Source organism: Crinia signifera, chromosome 2 (assembly GCF_055691185.1).
Source record: "Crinia signifera chromosome 2, ASM5569118v1, whole genome shotgun sequence".
Taxonomy (NCBI): domain Eukaryota; kingdom Metazoa; phylum Chordata; class Amphibia; order Anura; family Myobatrachidae; genus Crinia; species Crinia signifera.
Window position 1 is genome coordinate 149684426 of NC_139218.1, and position 23924 is coordinate 149708349.

The 23924-nt window shown below is 42.5% G+C and overlaps 2 protein-coding genes across 2 annotated transcripts in view; both read left to right on the plus strand.

The window, feature by feature from the left end:
- ITPR3 (inositol 1,4,5-trisphosphate receptor type 3) overlaps positions 1 to 19626 on the plus strand; it is a 143763-nt gene extending 124137 nt beyond the window's left edge. Inside the window, exons 34-36 of the mRNA XM_083170732.1 lie at positions 6062 to 6222; positions 15609 to 15770; positions 17766 to 19626. Coding sequence (XP_083026858.1) covers positions 6062 to 6222; positions 15609 to 15770; positions 17766 to 17867 — 425 coding nt within the window. The 3' untranslated portion in view covers positions 17868 to 19626. The remainder of the gene's footprint in view (positions 1 to 6061; positions 6223 to 15608; positions 15771 to 17765) is intronic.
- On the plus strand, positions 7344 to 13614 carry LOC146060157 (uncharacterized). The gene is made up of 2 exons (XM_083173100.1): positions 7344 to 8537; positions 8909 to 13614. Exons 1-2 carry the CDS (start codon positions 7898 to 7900, stop codon positions 9706 to 9708), a joined length of 1440 nt encoding a protein of 479 aa, XP_083029226.1. The 5' UTR covers positions 7344 to 7897; the 3' UTR covers positions 9709 to 13614.
- Positions 19627 to 23924: the final 4298 nt, after the last annotated feature.

The window sequence follows — 23924 nt, forward strand, 5'->3', positions numbered from 1 at the left end:
GCACTCAATCATATCTTCACTTGCCGCTAAGTGGGCATAAATGGGTGGCAATGGGTGTTTGCAATTAACATAATCTTACTGTGGGTTTGCTGTGGGCATGTAGACAGATTTTGGAACTAGATGAGGGTAAACAAAGATGCACCCATGATAGGCTGGTGCGTGTACAGTATGTCCTGGCTGCTCTCACATATGGATGTATATTGGCAGTGCAAACTACTCAGGCAAGGAGCACGCACAACAGATTACTATTCCAATTGTAGTGTGGATAGTAAATCAAGCAAAATTTGGAAAAAACATAGAAAAATAGAATCACGTTGATTATTTGTGTGTCAACCTTATTACCATGTCAGCAATTTGTGCCTATGGAAGCCTAAGCTTTGTCTATTTTGTACTTGTCGACCTTTTGACCATGTCAACAGTCTATACCTGTTGATCTAATCCACGTCGACTCTATGATGTGCCACTGTTACCCTAAACATTAGAATCCAGATGATTAATGAGTAATGTCTTATAAATTAGTAAAATATTGTCTAGATACTAGCCCCAGGCACATGCTTTGTTACACCAGGGCATTGACCCGTATCTGAAATATTAATTACGTGTAGTGTAAAAAACAGCAACAGGTTTCATTGGAAACACTGGACGAACCTGCCACTACAGCACACAGAGTGTGATCTGTCATTAAAGCTAATGGTTGCTGCCGTAATGAGAAGAAAGCCAGCGGGTAACTTGGTGAACTGTGCTAAACATGGAATTAAGTGTGTGTGAAATGCCATGAGTTACTGACATTTTCAGCATTCATGAAAAGAGTTTTGCAATCTTTTTTTATCTCCACAATGTTATCACATGACTGACTTCAAAGCTTCCTGAGGCAGAGTTTATAATGATATGTGTATAAGTTATAGAGGAAAAGGGATAAAATATTGATTGACTGATTGACTTCCAGATTCTCTAAGATCATGAAGTTTAAACCCATATATAAAAGGGGTATTTTTACTAAAGTGTGAGTTTACAGAAGTGTCAATATAGCCCATAGCAACCAATCATATTCTACTTATTTTTTTTAGCACCTTCTAGAAGACAATGACCCTCATTCTAATTGCCACGATCCCCTGTGAGTTCGCACAGTGGAGCGATGATGGGCAACTGTGCATGGGCATACATTTTTATGTGCAGCCGCTTTGTGCGAGCGAGTGTGGTTAATTGCTTATTAGCCAGCCTGTTTGCCCCTAGCAGTGTAGGCAGTGGGTGTCGAGCGGCAGCAAGGGGTAGACCACATCAGAATGCCCAGCATTTCATGGTCGCCCCTATGAAAAGGCTGTACCCATTCAAGTGCGCCATGACGAGGGTACGGGGGGTTGACAGCTGCCCGCCCTCTTCTTGTACAGGGACGCCGCAGATCTAAGACACCAAAAAGGTGTCTTAGGTCTGTGAGTGCTAGAGAAATCATTCGATGGTCTGCGATGGTCGGCTGCAAATGGATGTTTATGCTAAACATCCATTCGCATGCGTGCGGGGAAATTGACATGCAGGGGGGGCACGTCCATTCATACGGGTGGTGTTTAGATGACCCGCAAAGCTGCAAATCTTGCAGCTTTGTGGGTCAATCAGAATGACCTCCAATAGCTGCAATCTTATTGGTTGGTATGGGCAACATCTCCACTTCTATAAACCTCCAATTTAGTAAACATGCTTATTAGTATAATAGGATGAATGTTATTAGGTTACAGGAACATGAAATACATGTTCACTTTATTTGATTAAGATAAAATTGAATTAACAAACTGACCATTGGAATTAAATGTAGGCTAGGGCCTGTACTAGACTAGACTATGCCTAACCCTCCTCTCCTGCAGTCTAACCGTAGTCCTTGCCTGGCAAACTTACATTCGGGATGCTGACTGCCAGGATTCTGATCGGTGTCAGGATTTTGGTGCCGGAGTTCTGATCACCTGCATCTTGACCGTAAAGATACCAACTAACTCCATTTAGAACAACTATGCAGATAATTAAATTAATGTAAGGTGTGGCACATACTGTATAGCATGAGATGTGTGCAAAATATCGATTAAAAATGGCAGCGTCGCTTACATTTGGTTTATTAATGTAACTAAAAAATGTGTAAAAAGTGATTTTATTTCCTATATACAGTAAGGTAAACATTACAGGTCATTGCTTGCCAATTTTCACCCCAGTTCTGACAAATGCACTTGGCACTCTATGCAGCTCCCTAACGAGGAGTGACAGTAATTTTGGGACATAGAACTGTATGGCTGACATGCTAGGATGACTGTGCATCCCTTATTCTGGTTGAAGCGGTAACGGCCGCTTGCGGCCGTTCCGCCGATGTTTTTGGTCTGCGCATGTGCAGAGGCCACTCTGCGCATGTGCAGCCGAAATCGCCGTACACGTATTTTGTCCGCCGCAAAGGGGGTGGATAGGGGCGTGAGGGGCTACGAAGCCTCATTTGCATATGCATACGCCCCGCGTTTCATGGGCGTTCCCATGCAAACGCGGGGCGTACGCATGCTAATGAGGCTATGACGCGTGGGTACAGGGCGGGCATCTGACATCGCCGGATGTCAGCTGCCCGCCCCCATACAAGATTTCACACAGACAAGTGTCCGTGTGGTCTTGTGTTGCGGGACCTGGTGGAGCGTGCGGCCCTGCATTCGATGTTCGGCGACCATCGAATGCAGGGGCTGCTCCCACCATGGAGGAGGCGTATCCCCGTCCACAATCATGCGGATCGCCACATGGCCGCGTACGGACGGCCGTGGCGATCCGTATGGAAGGCGGGGATTCGTCTGGTGCGGTCGGAGCCGCATATGCGGCTCCGGCCGCACCGATCAGAATAAGGGCCATAGTGCTCTTCTGTCAGGCAACCTAGCTGCTGTGGAACTACAAGTGTCAGCATGCCCTGCCACAGTGTTTGAATGCTCCAACAGCTCATCTGTGGCAGGGCATTCTTGACATGACAATTAGGCACAACAGACAAGTAGCTGACATGACAGAATCAATGTTTGTGGATGCACAGTGCACATCTCTCAGTGGAACACTATTGTATTCATTTTTCAATTATGACTGGTCATCATTTATTATTATTTAATCTATGAAGACATTATGATTGTTTACTTTTTATTTTTCATTTTGGTTGTCAACATTAAGCTGTAAACTTTTTGACTGCTGACATTATGATGCTGCTTTCCCACTGCAGTCCCGTTTTAAGTACTGGTATTTTTAAACGGTATTTAAAACGGTATTAGCATTCCCACTGCAGCAGATTACCCTTTTAAATACCGTTTAAGTGCTATTCCCATCGCAGTGAACCGTTTAAAAAAGGGTGCCTATCTTTCATAACCCCCCCCCCCCCCTTTCTCCCCTGGTACCTTTCCTGGACCCACCCTCCCTCCCCTGGTACTTGCCCTGCACCCCCCCTCCCTTCCCTGGTACCTGCCCTGCACCCCCCTCCCTCCCCTGGTCCCTCCCCTGCACCCCCCTCACTACCCTGGTACCTACCCTGCACCCACCCCCTCCCCTGGCACTTACCTGCATGGGGGATCCGGGCAGCGGGGTAGGCATCATGACATGGGCACAGCACTTCAGGTCCCTCCCTGTGGCTGGTGATGGATGCAGGGCAGTGGGGAGGCAGCGGGGTGGGGTCTATTTGGGATCCGGGCAGTCCCTGGGGCTGATGGTAACTAGTAGTTCCCACTATGAGCATGTGTATTGAGCGCCCTGCATATAAATGAGCCGCTCATCACATATACGCATATGTAACGAGCAGCTCATTTATATGCAGGGCACTCAATACACATGCGCATAGTGGGAACTACTGGTTACCATCAGCCCCAGGGACTGCCCGGATCCCAAATGGACCCCACCCTGCTGCCCTGCATCCATCACCAGCCACAGGGAGGGACCTGAAGTGCTGTGCCCATGCCATGATGCCGGACCCCGCTGCCCGGATCCCCCACGCAGGTAAGTGCCAGGGGAGGGGGTGGGTGCGGTGCAGGTACCCTTCCAGGAAAGGTACCAGGGGAGGGGGAATTAGTGTGGGATTTTTAAATACCGTTTAAGAGGCATTCCCACTGCCTTAAAAACGGTATTTAAACGTGTAGGACTCTGCTATTAAAACGGGTTGAAATACCGGTTAACTTTAACTGGTATTTCATCTCTGGCGCTTTCCCACTGCAGCCTTAAATGGTAAATTGTGGGGAAAAAACGGCAATATACCGTTTAAGAGCTGCAGTGGGAAAGGGGCATTACACTGCCAACCTTATATCAATATCAACATTTTGGTTGTTGACATTTTGACCATGTTGATGTTTTGATTTTGCCCTTTTGATTCTGTTTTGACAAAATTCTAACTACATGTTTTTGCACTGACTCCTTGCATTGCAGCATAGTTTATTCCAATTGAAAAGTTGCAGATGTAGCCATGTGAATCATTGCTGTGAAGCGTATGCACAGGCATACTGAATTCGGCAGGGTGCGCTACTATGAAATAGTCACACCCATAGTCAAGAACACAGACACGCCACCCACGCCTCAATGCATATGGATCATGAGAGGATGAGCGTGGCAACATCTGTAACTGCTTTTTCCTTTTGCTCCAAACACAACACATGGGGGGGACATGGTACGATTTTCATCCAACTCTGTATCACTCCCAGAGACAGGAACTGTTCCTCTCTTTCAAACTAAAATGCACATACAGCTATGAATGGGGACACTAGCAGCAAATAAAGACAAATCAAAAAATGCAAGACTAATACCCCCACTGCTGCAATAGCTCAGGGTATTGCAGGTCTACCCAGGTCGGGATCAGCTGAAAAGGGTAATAGAAAAATAACCCAGGTCCAGTGACCCGAAAAATTCAACCAGAGTAACTACCAGGGCTGGACCAGTGAAGGACCCTGATAACCGTGCAGTGTATATGGGTAACCGATATCATTAAACATTCTGCTGATTCTCAGACTTTCCTGCAGGTTACACCTCTTCCCCTTCAACAAAGCACTGGGCAACTTCTCTGAGGGGAGACCATGCCTTCTCTGAGGGGAGACCGACTTCTCTGAGGGGAGACCATGCCTTCTCTGAGGGGAAACCGACTTCTCTGAGGGGAGACCATGCCTTCTCTGAGGGGAGACCATGCCTTCTCTGAGGGGAGACCGACTTCTCTGAGGGGAGACCATGCCTTCTCTGAGGGGAGACTATGCCTTCTCTGAGGGGAGACCATGCCTTCTCTGAGGGGAGACCATGCCTTCTCTGAGGGGAGACCATGCCTTCTCTGAGGGGAGACCGACTTCTCTGAGGGGAGACCATGCCTTAGTGTATGCCCAGGATTAGAAAGACTTTGCTTAATTGTGCGGCACGTTTATTTTATCTGCTCTGCATTTCCAGTACACTCCTACCAAACTAATACTGTGATATAAGACACGGGAATAAGGTTGTCTAATATTAAACCATATTAATAAAAGACAAGCATACTCACAATATGAACAATCTGTCAACTAAGAACATGTTCAGTTTAGTGATTGTACTAGATGTTCAGCTCAAGCCCTTCCAAACAATCACTCGCTCCAGTGAAGAACAGCTGCAACTCCAGTTGGGATCACAAGATCCAATTACTACATGGCAACCCCAGTGCTTAGTCACATGAACAGCGCACTGCAATGAAGAGAACTACATACATTGTGGCCAAATGTACTACATTTATACACTTGAATAAGTAGATTATTTCATGTCAGGTCACTTCCTTTTCTGTTCCAAGGACAACATGTAAGTGGTGACAGATATAGAAAATTCCCCAGCAAAATGTGCCCAGCAACTTGTGTAGAATTATGGTACATTGAGTTGTTATGTTTTTATTGGAGCAAACTTGTAAAAGCTTTGAACCACTTTATGTTTGTATTATATGCTTCAGGCTCTGGGAAGGGGGAAGCAGTTGGATTCTTATAAAGCAATAATATTCCGAAGACGGGTGACACACGATTTACTGCTGCAGAATAACTGTCTAAATGCCGCACATGCTAATAATAAATCTCATTCATCTCTGCAGGACTGGAGAGAGATAAGTTTGACAATAAGACTGTGTCCTTTGAGGAGCACATTAAGGAAGAGCACAATATTTGGAATTATCTGTACTTCATCGTGTTGGTGAGAGTAAAAAACAAGACAGATTACACTGGTCCTGAAAGCTACGTGGCACAGATGATAAAGGTCAGCACTATCTCTGTGTATGTAAACTGCTGTCACTATTCTGTGTATATAGCAGGGATGTTTCTGCCATTCATCAGATCTGGACAGACTGGTATTTGCATCAAACGGGCCTCTGTTAAGGCTGCATACTGATGTTATATGGTTTTATCTGTACACGTTTTGTTGACACTGACACCAAGGTTTTATTTGTAACAGGTATGTTTGTTGCATTGTTCACTAAATTATGTATGTACACAGCGATCTCATAAGTGACAAAACGCTGTGGGGTTACCGGCAAAGGCAAGTGCATACACACTTGCTGATGATGGCCACAACAAGCAACGTCAGGGAAGAGCATGCACAGATGCCCTAGGTTGTCGCTGGTGACGCACAGGAACACGCATCATCAGCGACATTGGGTGACATTTAGATTTTGTCGTTCCACAATCGGCAAAACAGTTTAAAAATTGTGTACCCAGACGTTGCATGGTTTCTGTCCCCTGCCGTATTGTTTACAAATCCCACGGTCATTTAAATGCAGCTCTAGCATTTGTTCATTAAAATGTCATCATAATACCATAGAGATATATTTACATAATGGCCCTTATTCAGATCTGATTGCAGTACAAATTTGTTTTTAAAATGGGCAAAACCATGTGCACTGCAGGTGGGGCAGATGTAACATGTGCAGAGAGAGTTAAATTTGGGTGGTGTGTGTTGAAACTGAAATCTAAATTGCAGTGTAAAACTAATGCAGCCAGTATTTACCCTGCACAGAAACAAAATAACTCACCCAAATCTAACTCTCTCTGCATATGTTACATCTGCCTCACCTGTAGTGCACATGGTTTTGCCCATTTTCCAAATAAATTTGTACTGCGGTCAAATCTGAATAAGGGCCCATGTCAATTCCATCCATCTTTAATTGATTCAAATTGATTTTGTGTTTTGAGGTAAAAAAACACATTTACTAACATTTAAAAATCAATTTAAAAAAAAAATGTTTTGGTCCTTGTTTTATAAAACTAAAGATGTCGATTTTTTTAAAGTCTGTCAGTAAATTTGTTTTCACCCCTGAACCACAACATCGATTTAGCTCTATTTAAAATTAAAATTGATTCAGAATCACTGAAAATCAAACTTTAATAAATATACTCAGAGCCTGTAGTTACTGAATATTGTGTATGCAGGCTCTCATGCATGCACATATGTTAAAAATCACAAGATCCATTCCCAGAGCAGACTTGCGTGGCCCAAAGTGGTGTTGTGTGTCTGTATTTTTGTGATTTGTAAATGAACCTTAATATCTTTTAAATGATTTCTAAAATATAAATGTATTACTGTGCAACCTAAGGAGAAGCTACTGTAAACGCATACAGGAATCAGTAATACCCCGTTCTCATTGCCTAAAAAACCCGGGTATTTGGCAGGGCGAGCGGTAATTTCCCGTGTCGCGTCTCAGTGTGAACGCGTCCTTGTGAAATTCCCGGGTGTTATGCCCCGGGAATTACACACGGGTTTTTTGCAGGGTTTTTCCTGGGTAAAACACGGGTGTACTTCAGTCTGAACAGCGCAGACACGGGTTTTTCAAACATGATGGAAAAAAAGAAGCTCATTGGGGGATGTGATCAGGTGACATGTGACGTCCATTTAGTGCTGCGTCTGACGTCCATATGCTGCGTCGAGGAGAGCAGACATGTCGCATTGGAGGGATGAGGAAGTGCTCGAGCTGCTTGCAGTGAGAGGAGAGGAGGAGATTAAAAAACAAGTGACCGGCACAGTGAAGGACTCCGTTGTTTACTACAACATCGCCAAAATCCTGTCTACCCGTGGCATCGTCAAAACGCAGCAACAGGTAGTGAATAAACTCAAAGCCCTGCGGAAGCAGTATGCTAAGGTCCATGACCTAAACAGGAGGAAGAGTGGTGGTGCCCGTATGGACTGGCCATTTTATGACCAGTGCAATGTCATCTTTGGGAACTCTGCACTGGCTAATCCCATATCACTGTCCTCCTCCAGCAGTTTTGCTGGCAGTGCAGCAAGTGTCTGTGAAGAAAACGCAGTAGCAGCAGCAGCGTCACCCATTGACCTTGAGGCCACAGACAGTGAAATGGATTCCCGCTCAGTCCATGGTGAAGCCCAATGTGAAGTTCTGGATTCATCATTTAACTCCCACAATTCCGCTGTAGGCCCCACCGCATTCTCTTCACCTGTGCAGCATCCGCCATCACCTTTGCAGCGACCACCATCAACGCCTGCATCATCACTACCTGCTGAAGGAAGTCCAGCCTTTGAAGCATTGCCACAGAGTGCACGTCCAAAGTTGCGCACCAACAGTAAGTTTATAACTTTTACACACACCATTATTACACAGTACTATATTTTTGTTTATTAAAGAAATATGTCGCAGCATGTAGCAAGAGTGCAGAAGGGAAAAGGCCTCAAGCATGCATGTGCCAACACTGCTTTTTTATTTAAGTATTTTTGAAATTTAACATCCACATGCATCTGTGCAGAGGGGATCTGATTCAGGCCTGTCAGCAACATTGCTAACAGGTCTGAATGAGAAGTTAAGGTTTTACTGATATCTAGCCTTCAGCACAGATGGTTTTCCGAGTGCATGGGCACCAACAATGTCTTTTGGGTAGAAGGAGAAGTAACATTATTATAGTCTTGTATAGTAATGTGTTGTTTGTTTTTCCCATAGTTTATAATGTGCCACTGAGAAGAAAGAGGGCCACAAAGATGGAACAAGCCACAAAAGCAATGACCACCGTAATGCTTGAACACCTGAAGGAAATGGATCATTCGATGCAAGTTCATGAAGATGCTCGTCTGCAGCGATTTATGGACAATGAGCGTGACCTACAGAACACGTTCATTACTGCCATTGTTGGTATGCATGAGCGTATCAATCGAGAGAACCGAGATACGCAGATGGAGTTCCTTAATAGTCTATTTAGGGCACAAGGCCATGTACTGCCCCAGCCACCACACAATAATTTTCAGTATGGTTATCCAATGTATAGCGCAGGCCAACCAAATTTTGTAGCCCCAAACCAGGGGAACATGGTGCCACACAGCACACCTCACCCTCCACCAATGTCACACCTTTTCCCTGAGTATGCTGCTGGGACTCCTCAGCCTCAAGCAAATGCCCTCCATTTCCCTGAGTGTACAGCAGGTCCACCTCAGCCTCCCCCAGTTCCACCGCACTCCCCAGAGTATGCGTCTGGGACACCACAACCTCCAGCAAATCCTCGACATTTCCAAGAGCGTACAGCTGGTGCACCTCAGCCTCCACCAGTTCCTCCGCAGTGCCCTGAGTATGCTGCTGGGACACCTCAGCCTCCAGCAAATCACTGCCATTTCCCTGAGCGTACACCGGGTGCAACTCAGCCTCCCACAGTTCCATCGCACTGCCTTGATTATGCGGCTGGTCCACATAGTCATGCGGAGAATCGAACGGCTCCAAGAAAGGAATACCCCCGCTACCATGTGCTGTAGAGGTGTTTAGTGACTTTTTGTTTATTTGGCTGCCCACCCGGCCTGTACAGAAGTTATGTAAGGCGTTTGGGTATTGTCATTACAATTTTATTATATTTTTCTATGTGCATTTTTGGTACACTTTATGCTATTTAACTAAAAAAAAAAATATGTTGTACATATGAATAAAATATGTACAAACAAACAGAAATGTTTTTGAAGTTTATTGAAAATTAAAAACTATTGTACACTAGTGGGTTAAAGCAAATATGTGATTGGTAATGGTGTTGCGAATGTCTTCTGCACATGTGTTTGTCCCCTCATACATCTCAGAATCTGCAGAGTGATCTGATACCTCAGGCTCCAGTACGGTCCATTCTGGTAGAAACTGTTCTTTCTTAAACTCACATATGTTGTGCAACACACAGCAGGCAGCAACTACATGAGGCATGAAGCTGGTATCAATGTCATTGCGCTTCATTAAACAACGCCAACGGCCTTTTAGACGGCCAAAGGCATTTTCTACCACCATTCGTGCAGAACTGAGGGTGTGGGTGAAATCAATTTGTTCCGGGGTAAGTTGATGGCGCTGGGTGAACCCCTTCATTAACCATCGTCGTAATGGGTATGCTGCATCCCCGATTATATGTACTGGGATCTCCACCCCATCGATGATCTTCGATTTCTGCAAAGTAAAATAAGAGTTACAATATGGAATTCTTGGAGTACAAGTATGCTATTCTGATTGCCACTTTTCTCTACCGGTGTAAAGAGAGACATTGAAAAACAACAATACATGTGGTACGTTGGTTATACATACATGCATACATAACACTAAAAATATCCCAACTGCAACAAGCAAAAACATATCTTTACCTCTCTAGGGAACAACCAGCCATCCTGCTTCTCCTCAGCAATAAGGTATAGGTCCGAATTTGCTAGAACCCTTGCATCATGGGAACGGCCAGGCCAGCCAATGAAGACATCAGTGAAGCTGAAAATATAAAGTGTTAAGATTTCTGTTTAGTTACCCTAGCAATACGCAAAGCACAGTTTAATATTATCATAAAAAAATGTACTTACCAATACTTGTGGTCCACTACAGCCTGTAGAATTATGGAGTGCCAGCCTTTGCGATTAAAGTAATCCGCATGGTTTTCTGTGGGGGCAATAATAGGAATGTGTGTACCGTCTATAGCTCCAGCACACTGTGGATATCCACGATGCAGGAAACCAGCGATGATGTCGTCCAACCTTTGTCCTTGAGGTAAGGTGATGAAACGACGGTAAAGTCCTTCCAGCAAAGCCTGCGTCACCTCATGGACTATAGTGCATACAGTGGATCTCCCCACTCCAAACAAGCAGGCGACTGTGCGGTATTCTCCCGGTGTAGCATACCACCATAGCGCTATCGCTAGTCTCTTTCTAGGTGAGATGGGTATTCTGCAGTTTGTGGTCTGTCTGGAAAGTGCAGGGGTTAGAAGGTCCAGCACATACTGAAAGGTCCCACGTGACATGCGAAAATGCTCCATCCACTGGTCATCCTCATAACCCTCCACTGTAGACCAAAATACCTCGCCATGAGAGCAGTCTCTGGTCCACATTCGCCGGGTACTGGATGTGCTGAACCTCAATATGGAGGTAACGCTGGAGGTGATGAAAGCTCTTCTCCTTCGCACATAATGAAGGCGAGCACTGTCTCTCTCAGCAAGAAATTGCGCTCTCCTCCTCTTCAAGGTGCATTGTGCAAGGTAGCACAATGTAAGCAGCTGCAGCAAGCTCTCATTTGCTGCATGAAAGAGCAAAATGGTGCAAAACAAAAGCATCTCATCAGCCATGATTCCAGCAATGCAGTGTGCTTGGAAAAAACAGGCCACTTTATATGACATCATCCTCAGCCAGCCAATAACAGCTGCTTTCTAAAACAGCCAATCACAGCTACTTTTTCAACAGCCAATCAAAGCTGCTTTTATATTCACACACTTGTTGGCAGGGCAGACCAGGGGAAGCAGTGTGAACGCGTCATACACGGGAATTTCCCGGGTTTAAGGTGCTGTAGAATGGGGTAGAAAAGTATCCATTCTCTGTGCCCCGCCAAAAACCCGGCAAGAAAAACCCGGGATTTTGCAGGGGCGGCAATGAGAACATGGTATAAGTGTCACCCAACACCATATAGACATGCAAAATGCAATCAATGCCACAAATTTATATATGAGAAGAAAAAATATATCTACCAATTCTCATTTCCTTTCTTTTCTTCTACTTTGGTAATGCATACAAATAGTGAAAGTTATACACATTGTAAAATATGCTAATTGCATATGTTACTCTAGTTGTGTATTTCTGCACTGTACTATAGAGAGGGAAACCATACTTTTGCAGGGCTGTGTAAGGAGCAAGGTGCCACTGTTAAGGGTGTTTTATTTTGACAATTCATGAATACCTTCGTTGATCAAGATTACCCTGGATACATGCAAGCAACAGATTGCATAACAAAGTTTATTCATCAGTTCTAAATGATCATTGTAACACTTAGGCAGGTATTCAATGATATTTTTCACCCTGTGCAACGAATCCTGTTTCGGATTCGCTGCACAGTCGCCAGGTTCCAGAGGGCTGGAGCATTCGCTGCCAGCCCTCCCTCTCCCCCTATTCAACGCCGCAGGGGCTCACCGCTCCTGACGGCGATTTTTAAACACACACTCTCACACACACATCCCGGGAGCCGGGGGGGACGGAGCAAGCAAGGCAGGGAGATGGAAGCCTCCCTGCCTACACCGGAATGTGTGGGGGAGAAGGAGGGCTTCCAGGGACTCGCTCGTCCCGCTCGTGCATATGTAATGAGTGTGACCAGTGTGCAGTGAATATGAAAGGAGCGGCTCCCCCTGCTGACGTCGTGTGAAAAAAAAAGTTTAATTAAATAGCATGCCCCTTCACTGATTTTTTAACACCAAAAGAAAAAAACAACCTTTATTTTAAAAGAACACGTTCTAGTTAACCTTAAAAAGATGTTGAATGCAAAACGTTGAATCATGGCGAAAATCATGGTGAAAGCAGTTCTCCATCCTAGCATTGAATACAGTGAAAACCCCATTGAAATACACCAGCGAATTGCAGCGAGCATGAAACGGAGAACTGTCCGGCATTCACTGGTCGCTTTCGGCGAACAGTGAACATTAAATAGGGTGAATCAGATTTTCAGTGAAAAAGATTCACCATAGATAGTGAAAACAGCCCCATTCGCCGGAAAAAAAATGGTGAATCGGGAGCAATGAATACTGCCCTTAAATTCCCATATTGGCCCACTGCCCAGGGGTGCTGAATTTTCCACCCTCTGAACGAGTACAGGTATACAGTGGTGTGGATGCTTATTTCTAAAAAAAATTATATATTTTAGGCATTTGCCATCCACACCACCACATACTCCCGGTTTCATCTAAACCAAGATACTGTGATTCCGCTCATCCTCTGGCACTAGGGATGCTCTGAGCATTCTTGATGTTGCACAGACCCCTGTGGATATATGTAAAGGGATCTATATAATGTAAAATTAATGTTCTTTTCATGCTCTGTGATGCACAGGCTTGCCAGCGACTAAACAGTCTATGGCCAGATGTATTATTGCAACCATCCGTGAAACATATGATGGCCTACACTGCTAGATCAGTAATTGTTTCTTGGGTGATGCATTACAAGGCTTCTGTGGCGCAATATACATGGTAAACACCTGAGCCTCAATTCAGACTTTTACACAGTTCTACAAATTGAATGTTTCTGTTGGAATAATCCCCAGTTTTGTCCCCCAGCCACTTCTGTTATTCCATCTTGGGCCACTGTGTTCCATCCTTTCTCTGATCCATTTTGTTTTCAGACCCTTGTTTGAGTGTTTTTCTTGTTATGAATGTGATCTATATTATGGGTTTATTAAAGTAGAGACTAAAGCTTTATAGGATGTAGGGGGGGGGGGGGCAGCCCACAAAAAGTGATACAATGGAGAATGATAAAGAACCAGCCAATCAGCTCCTGTCTGTCTCGTATTGCAATCCCAACAGTTAGGAGCGGATTGGCTGGTTGTTTATCACTCTCCACTTGATCACTTTTGAAGCTTGATACATCTGGCCCTTACCCAGTTACATATCATACTGACCAGTTCTACTTCCCTGGCTTTTTATCCTTCTGCAGATCCATTAACAGCAAAGATTATGAGAATTAGAAGTACCTCAACACGAACCATTTAGAAATTCTGAAATGCCTATATATATATATATATATATATATATATATATATATATATGTGTGTGTATGTATAACATATAATATTCATAGTGCAGATGGTGCTCTGACATATATAGGCCACAGGTTTCAGATCCGCAGTCAGTTTCAGATTCCAATTAATCTGAGTTGTTACATGCACGACAGGAAGCATCTGTCAGGTGCACATTATGAGGTAGTTACAAACAGACTGATTTGCTCTTAGATGCATAACAATTTCACAATGGGAAATAGAAGGTATACACTACTACACCCTTGTTACTATAGAAAATGTGTGAAAAGGGTTCTTTTCATTGTGTACACTGTACCTGAAGAGGGATTACAATGATAATATGCAAGTTGCCATATCTGTGTGACTTTATACAACAGCCCCCACATCACTGAACAATAAACTAATCCTTATATATAGTATTATATATTTCTCCTGCTCTCATGTGGCACAATACCACAGATGAGATATCACTCTGGCTGATACAACGTATTACTGTATATGTATTATTAAATCATTTACATAAATATGCATGAGAGTTTTAGACGTTCAATTTCAAACCATTTTCATATTTCTATGTGTTGATGTATTCGGCTTCTATCAAGATATGCATTCTTGGGGATCAGTAATGAAGGAGCTTGGGAGAGAAGGTCATGACCATATAGGTTGATAGCAAAGATCATTTTATAATAAGATATATTGTACTTTTTGCAATATGTGGGCAGGCAGAGGATTGTAAACATTTCTGCAGGATAAATCATTTCTGAAAGGGATTTTCAATGCCAGTCTTGCAGTTCCTCCAACAGAACATGTTTCATGGATTTCTTCAATCATGCACGCTAGTTTATCTATTTTGCTTGGTCAGCAATTATGCCACCTGTTTCCGCAGACAGAAAACTTAAAAAAAAATGAAGGTTGTTTGTGGGACAAAATAGCGCAATAAATGAAGGGGCTGAAGCGTAAAGGCGGTACACCACCTCCTAAGAAATATACGTTTTCAACAGAAAATGGTCAGTTGAGCGCATTGCTCTTAGAAAGATGCTTCAAACATGATAGGTTCAAAATAACATGGATTTTTTGAAATACAGTAATAGCTAAAACATAAATCAAAATATACTTGTAATTGGCTGATATTAGGACGGCATCTATTATCCTGGAGATGTGCAATAGTTTGAAATGAATTATCTCACCATATAACTGGTCTGCGGTGGGCTATACTTCCATGGACGGTCTGCGGCACCACCGCAGATGGCTTGGTTTGTATGAGTCTCCAGGTACAGTGCAGGTGCGTCCAAATAAAGTATCACTGTATTTCCATAAGTCCATGTTATTTTGAACCTATCATGTTTGAAGCATCTTTCTAAGAGGGTTGCGCCCAACAACAATTTCTGTTGCAGACAGAAAACTTGAAAACATGACATGTTGATGGTATTTGAGCATATTAGATCTGAATCCCCCTGCAATGGGGGAAGTCACCATGAGGGAATTAGTATGGCTTTTTACAGAAATGGACCTTTTTGGATTAACAAATGCTTCTTTGATATTAAAGGAAAGGCAGGACAATATAAAACATATCTGTATATAGTACAGTAGTAAAATATTTGTATAAATACAATACACAGAAAAAGAGCAATTAAAAGTGATACATACTCTTCTGCAGAGTAAGAACCTGGATTGGTTTCCCAGGATGAGAGCAATGTCACTGGTCAGCAATGAAGGTGAAGGGGAGCAAAATGAGATCCGCAGCCTCCAGGACAAGCTCAACTCAACCACGCGGCTGGTAACACATTTAACAACACAGCTTAATGAACTCAAGGAACAGGTACAGCCCCTGACTTTCTACTGAACTACATTATTGAAGATAAACTTGAACATCTTGCACAGCTGAAAAGTCAGGGTTCCCTACATACAGTATTTGTATATAATAGTATTGTACTGCGTTCACTGTCTCAGAGATCATTAATCAATGGTTTGCATAAATGTGGTTGAAACATTGATTAGCATGCTGTGACCCAGAGGGATGTATAACTATGCTATCAATTCATATTAATCGCATCACTTACAAGTTCATCGATTGGCAAACGTTCTCCTTTCTGAGACAGCCAATGCGCACATATAGAATTTCCTGTTACCCTTCCATGAAAAACCCATATATTTCTCTGATATCACCAAAAACTTACAAAAGTAATTGTAAACCATCATTGCTTATTCCATAGTTAATAGAAATCAGATGTTGCACTTAATTTTTGATTCAATAGAATATTTAAAAAAAAAAGCAAATGGTATTGGCCACCATGATATGAAATCATCATAATCTAATATTTAGTCACACAGGAGCAGATTTATTAAGCTCGGTGAAGTGATAAAGTATCTGTTTTTTATCACCGGCCAATCATCTCCTAACTGTGAAGTGACAGGCTTGGTTTGAAAAATGAAAGGTAGGAGCTGATTGGCCGGTGATAAAAACCAGACACTTTATCACTTCACCGAGCTTAATAAATCTACCCCATAGTCTTTTAAGGCAATCACAGCATCAATGCCATTTCTGTAGCTCTCAATGAAGCTTCTATACTATTGTACCAGTACGGCCCACTCTTCCTGAGCAAACCGCTTGGTTTGATGGCAGCCTACTCCAGACTGCATATTTTAGCTGTTTCCATGGATGTCCAATATAAGTTAAAATAAGAACTCATAGTCCACTATTTTGATGTTATCCATTGCTGTGTGTTTTGGGTCATTATCAGTGGCGGGTCCAAAGGTGGGGCTGCAACACAGTCCAACAAATCTCACCATTCGGGTCTCACTGGCAGTTGGAGTGGCTCCCCTGTTTCAGTTTTGCTCTGTGCTGCTATTCCACTCTGGAACCACCACTGGTCATTATGCTGTTTGTTTAAGGACCTGCAACTAAAGCCCCGTACACACTGGGTGACCTGGCTCTTTCTGAGTGATGCACCCGGCGATTCTGTGTGCTGAGCGGGGCTTTGCCTATTGTTTATAGGCAAAGCCCCGCGATCTAGCAGGATAGACAGTGCAAGCACTGGCTTTCCCTATGGGCAATAGTGGCGTGGGGGACCGCACATCGCCATCACCGCAGGGCATACACACGGAGCGATTAGTACTCTATTTCTAAGCAATCTAGTCAGATCGCTCAGAAATGGGGCTGAAATTGCCCGTATGTACAGTATGCCCCTTAAGACAGTTTTCTAACACCGGTCAGAAAATTTGTTTGAAATAATAATTAAATTGTTTAGTGCCCAGGCCATTGTATAGTATATTTACATAATAATCAATAATTTATCTCTTTCACTGTTTTTTTTATTTATTGTGTGACATATCAAAGGCATGCGGGTGTACATGAGACAATAGCTTTTAATATCATCACTTTACAGAGGGATTGAAACATTGTTTCAGCGAGCTGTAAAAGTACCAACAAATTTGTCCACGTCTATATATAAAGTGAGAGTGTTATAGTTACCTCACACACAGTGTAACATAAGTCCTTCAAAGTAATAACCAATAATTGAAAGACTGTTTTTATGAAGAGATGAATGTTATATTTTACTTTAGCAGTGTCCTGTTCCATTCTCAGCATCACCCACCCACTTATTAGAATAATTAACTTGATCTGCTCACCCATTGAATAGCTGTATTTTATACTGCTGCAGATGCTCCATACACTAGTTGCAAGTAATTTGTTATCCACTTAAATATGTCTTAGATATTAATTTATGCTTTGCTTCAGTGTGCAAGTACTGAGACAGAAACCAATTTAGAGACACATCTGATACATTTTCTTGTACTTTTTTTTCCCATTTAGATGACTGAGCAACGGAAGCGCAGACAGAGAATGGGGTTTGTAGATGTACAGACTAATGCAGGACACTCCACGGCCAGCAATCAGATTATAGCCAGCCAGTGACAAAGTGCCAATGTACTGGAAATCAAGTCTACATTGCAAAATAATGATGCGGACTGTATTTGATCTCTGTGCTGATGAAAGAAAGAAAATCTGTATAATAATGAACATGCTGCTCTATATCAAAGCAAGAATGTGCTTGTGTGCATTTAGCTGGGGGTGGGGGGGCAGAACAAGTCCATTTTTAGAAGTGAAGGAAGGGTGACCAAGGTGCATATATCGGGGTAGTGTGCAAGATTGCCCAGTTATGCAATTAGGATTATATGAGCAGAGTGCTGAAGAAGCGGCACATTATCACCACACATTTTTCCTTGTACACCATAAAGGTGCACAGGTAAGTGTGCGATGTGTTCATACCGTGGTTCTTGATGATATGTTCAGCCACACATTGATGAGGATTGAGTTGCCTCAAGAATGAAAAATCAAGAGAATATGATTATCGCCTGTTGCACATTTTCAAATCTAATCTTTATTATGACATCAGAATTGCAATTAAAATAGAGTAACGCACACCGGGAAAAAATAACAAACAAAAAAACCCAGTTAATGACCAGCAGCTACTGTAGCTCATGGAAATAGTGACTGTTTCTCACCAATGGAATCAAGCCTTGGAAAGCGAATGTGTCCAAAGCAACCAATCAGCTTCTGCCATTACTACAATATTACTACTGTAGATACGTGACAAGTTGTTGTAATCATTGTGGGAGGTAATTGGGATGTCAATTAAAACACAGGTGTTTGGGAGAATGTCGGACCCAGTGTGTGCATCCTCATACACAGTTCTGTCCCCGGTGTCTTAGTTGCAACAGACATTTGAGGTGTATCGGGTCTGATGGTGTGCCTGTATATTCATACAATGGATCTGAGATGCCAGCTGTGGGCATTTCAAAATAAATACCAGTGGCATTAGCTTATATTCTCAAGAGCTGCTGTGTACAAAGATGTAGGCATTGCACCCACGTATGAGTCAGGCTTCACGTGCCAATGGCTTATTGTGTAGTTACAGAGGAATTGTGCAAACCTAGAAATAGGGAATATTGTGTAACAGTCAATAATTATTCTGAATAAAATATAGTCAAGATGCATTAAATAAATAGCAAGGAATGGGAAGTAGAAAAATATATCACTTTGTGATTATTAAGTTAAACTTCCTAATAACAAATTGTGGAATATCGTGGAATTTCTGTGGAATATCTGTTATCAGTTTGTGTGACCCCGTGCATGCCTATTTGACATTTCCATATACCCAAGTTTTTCTGAGGTGTGGGTTACTTTTTAATTTTGTTTGCAATTCTTATACTCTATATAATAATTAAAAAAATATATATTGTAATGTTGTGCTGAAGGCTCTTTTTCACTCTTTTCTTAGAAGTGCATTGCTTCACAGAGAGTGCAAATTAGTGCGGTTTACTGGGTGAAGGTATGAAGCAGTGATAAGAGTGGAGAAGTGTGCCATGACAACCAATCAGCTTTGAAAGTATAATTTATGAAGTTAATTTGTAAAATTATACATAGCAGCTGATTGGTTGCCATGGGCACACTTCTCCTCGGGCACACTTATCCATTCTTTTCCGTGCTTCATACATCTACCCCTATGTTCCTTATGTGCTGATGGAGGCAACTGTTTACATAGGCAAGTCAGTTAGGTAGTTAGAATTTATGTTTTGGAGTAGAAAATTGACAAGGAATGGCATTGAAATAATTTTGTTTCTTTCTTTACAACTTATCTAATAAAATACACAAATATGTGTCATCTTGTGTTTTTTGACTTTGATGTTTTTTATCACTCCAGATTAGTCTGATCCGCCTGCAATCATTTTGACAATATTCATTCAAAGCTTTATGTTAAATGTATAGAAACTTAAATTGTCCATTGCCTGTCGAATGGTAAAGCTGGAAAGTCACTTTTACGATAATCACAAAGATTTTGCTGATTGCGACAGGTCAGAATGACAGAAAGTATGAATGCGGCTTAATAATCAATTCTCTAATTGGGCTCAGGAACTCATATCATATGTGTTATCACCATACAACAGGATCCTTTTCACCTGGAAAAAAAACAAAAAAAACAGCAATAATTGTATAGGCCAATAATGACCATCAGTCCTTTTTTTTAATATCTTGGGTGGGGTGTAAAAGTGCATCGTATAGGATTGAGCCCATAAGTTCAAAGTTTCATGCACTATTATTATTTCAAGCACTATACACAATTTACACATATTATTTGTTTCACCTCTCGGCAGATTGCCTCAGCCTATAGCATAAGGAGGGGGAGGTCCCTCCACTTGTTTTGCCTAAAATAAAACCCTATTATTCACCATCTAAGAAGCAGCAGGATGAGCCTTTACAAATCACATACTCTGTTACTGGATTCATTTATGTTTGTGTTCTAAAATCCATTATTAAATTATTTATTTGTTGATTTTAGGCTCTATTGTATGCATGATATAATTAATGACTAATAATGATGACCCTATGAGCTAGCAAGAACATCAAAGTATAATTAGATGCTCTTAGGTCTTTTTTTTTAATTAAGTTTTTATTTATGAAAAAAGACAAACATTTTTAAGACAAACAATTACATACATAACAATTACATAGATATACAGAATTTTACACCATATGTCGTAAGCACACTACCCCTTGAGAGACACTGAATTAAAACCAGAGAGAGAAAACGACAATCTGCTGCCTTTCTTGTTCCTAGCGGGGTGGGATATAACGTTCATTCTAAGCTGTCTTGTTTATTTCTAATTTCATGGGGATGTGGTTATACCTGCTTGAGATTGTTTAAACGCTACTGGACTATTGACCCACACTGGTTTATGCATAACAGCTTGCTAGCCCACTCGGAGTTCCCACTTATTGACCTAACATTAGACCAGGCCCGTACATTAACTTTTATAACTTGCTATTCGCAAGCATGGAGTACATCTTGGGAAAAAACTATATATATAACAACGTATTAGACGATATCAGTAGTAATGAAGATAACCTGTGTCATGTATCCCCCCCCCCCTCCCAACCCGCCCTCCCCCACTTACACTATATCTTAATTAATTCCTGTGACCTTACACTTCATCACTTCCAATCTATAAGTGAAAACCAAAATATTAGTTTATATATTTTCCTCCCCCCCCCTTTTATACTTAAGTATCTTATATGTTGTGCTTTTCTTAACGTGCCATTTTGAGTGTTCCTTGTACTTTAAAGTGTTCAGATCTATGCCATGTTTCCCAAATGGCATAGAATTTGGTGCTAGTGTTTCTAGAAGCATAAATAAATTTTTCGTGTTCATACGTGATATTCACTTGATTGATCCATTCCTCTACTACTGGGCCATTTGTTGCCATCCAGTTGCGTGCGATGACTAGCTTGGCCAGTGCTGTGAGGTTCAGGAGCAAAGCTCCCACCTCTCTAGGGGCATTTCCTCTATGCCATACCCCCAGCACTAAGTTTATTTCTGAGAGGGCAATCCCGAGATATCCCCAAGCCACAGATAACCTGGCATATCTTTTCCCAGAAATATCTCACCTTTTCACAGGCCCACAATAAGTGCCAAAAAGTGGCCCCATTTTCCCTTCATTTAGGACAACTATCTTTTTTGGAGCTATTCATTTTATTTAGCCTGACCAGGGTTATATACGTCCTGTGTAATATGTTGAACTGGACTTGTTGTGTCCTTGTGGAATTCGTCGCCCTTCCTGGATAGGCAAGAGCTACTTGCCAATCGTTTGCATCAAAATTTGGGATATCCCCAGTCCATCTCTGCCTAAGCTGATGTAAGTCTACATCATTGACAATAGTCTGCAAATATCCATATAGTTTAGAGATCTGCTTCTGATGGGATATTTGTTGGATGAATTTTTTAATTGGGGTTTCCTCCAACCACCCTTCCCTTCCTCCACTGTACTGGGTCAGTGCACTCCGAACTTGTAAAAATCTAAAAAACATCTCTCTGGGTAGTCCGTATTCAGCCTGCATCTGCTCATATGATTTAAAGCTTTTCTCTTGGTAGAATTGGCCTACTGTGCATATGCCATAGTTTGACCATATTTTCCCACCCTGCTGTTCCCCTGACTGCTTGAACTGTTGTTAAAGTTAAGATGCTCTTAGATCTTGATATTTTAATACAATTTGGATGACCTGCTTCTTGATGTCATTAGAAGATCAACATCTACTGTGGTATTTATTGTTGTACCTTCACTACAAGCCAGCTTCTCAGAAGCACCTCCTTAGACCTACTTATATAGTAAGCAATCCAGACCATTTCTTCATTTCTGCAGTCAACCCTATATTCCCTCCATACACCCCCTTATCCTTTCCTTCCGTTCAACACGCATTTAGCAGTCACATACAGTACTATACTAAAACATATTGACATACAAACATCTGAATAATGGTATAATTGATATATTTGCTGCCAATTTCTGTATATATAAATATAAAAAAAAGAAAGTATATAAAGATCCAAAATCTGACCAAACCAGTGTGAGCCAACCATTGTATTAATATTGGCTTTTGCTAAAAGATCACTGCTTTTGATACACAATGTTATTATTATAATATAATTATGATCATATGACAAGTAAACATGTTCCTTCAACATGTCTATTGTTTATTGGAATTAATAATTGCTTTATTGTTTTTACAGAATACATAACATACAGTATACAAAATGCATACAAAGAAAATACATGACACAGAGCTGAATGTATTGTAAACAGATAAAATATGCCATAAAAATACAGAAGATAACTGCATAAACCGAAATACAGTATATAATATGGAGGAGAGTGATCCTATAGAAAACTGAGCAAGTAGTCGGACCAAGTATATAACATATGGGGTGACATTCTATGTGTAGCGGTAAAAACCGCATGATTTTTACCGCACCTAATCGCACTTTTGAAAATCGCAAGATATGGCCTTTTTTTCGCATATTTAATGAGATGCAAAAAACGGCCCAAATAGTGCGACTAGGTGCAATTTGATGCGATTTCTTTAGTCCTGAAAATGTGCAATTTTCAGGTCTGAAAATCGCACATTTGCAGGAAATCGCAATTTAAAAAAAAAAAAAACAACTGCGCGGGGTCCCCCGCCAGAGCATAACCAGCCCCGGGCTCAGGTCCGGCGCTGGTTCCCAAAATACGGGGGACAAAATGACTAGGGGTCCCCCGCATTTCAAGAATGAAATGAAAGTCTGGGGCTGTCCCCGATGCCTTCTGGGCGGTGGGCATCGGGCTGATGAAAAGTGTAAAAAAAATCAAATAAAAACTATTGTCTTATACTGTAGAACTAGGAGTCCCAGCAAGCCTACCCCGCATGCTGGGACTTGGAGAACCACAAGTCCCAGCATACGGGGCATTAAAGGGCCCGCTGGCACTTGTAGTTCCACAGTACAAGAAATAGTTAAATAAAACACACACTGACACCCAGAAAAATAACCGTTTAATACATCCACAGCCCACACATACTGATACTTACCTACCTTGAGCCCTTGGGTCGGTCCCTGAATCTGGGGTCCTGGCTCCAGGGCTGAAGAGTCCAGTTCCGGGGCCTTGGTCCTGGTTCCGGGGCTGGTCCGGGGCTGAAGATTCCGGGGTCCTGGATCCGTAGTAATCCAAAGGGGTACCTGAGGAAGGAAATCCTACTCACCTGGTCCCCGGCGACGACCCCGGCATCTTCAGCTCCAGACGCGCTGCTCCCGGCTGGTACCCGCTCACGGACTGGAGAGACGCAGAGATTTTCATCTTCCGCGCCTCTCCTCCGGATGATTCTATTGGCCGCCTAGCGGACAATCAGGAGCCGACTTTCTCGGCATGGGCTGGTAAGTCCTGGAGGGGGGGACTCCTTCTTTGGGGGGTCCCCACTTCCCCAGGACCCCTGCCCATGCTGACCAGCCAGGGGGATAATGCTTTGGCCGCGGGACCTTATATAATAAGTGTCCCCCGGCTGTGGCATTACCCTGCTGGCTGGTTGGGTCTGGTGCTGGTTCTTGAAATGCGGGGGACCCCTAGTCATTTTGTCCCCCGTATTTTGGGAACCAGCGCCGGACCT

Excerpts from the sequence above, each read along its gene's own strand:
- LOC146060157 (XM_083173100.1), top strand. The coding sequence starts at position 7,898 with ATGTCGCATTGGAGGGATGAGGAAGTGCTCGAGCTGCTTGCAGTGAGA. Across the intron at positions 8,538-8,908 it reads TCCAAAGTTGCGCACCAACA|TTTATAATGTGCCACTGAGA; the intron begins GTAAGTTTATAA and ends TTTTTCCCATAG.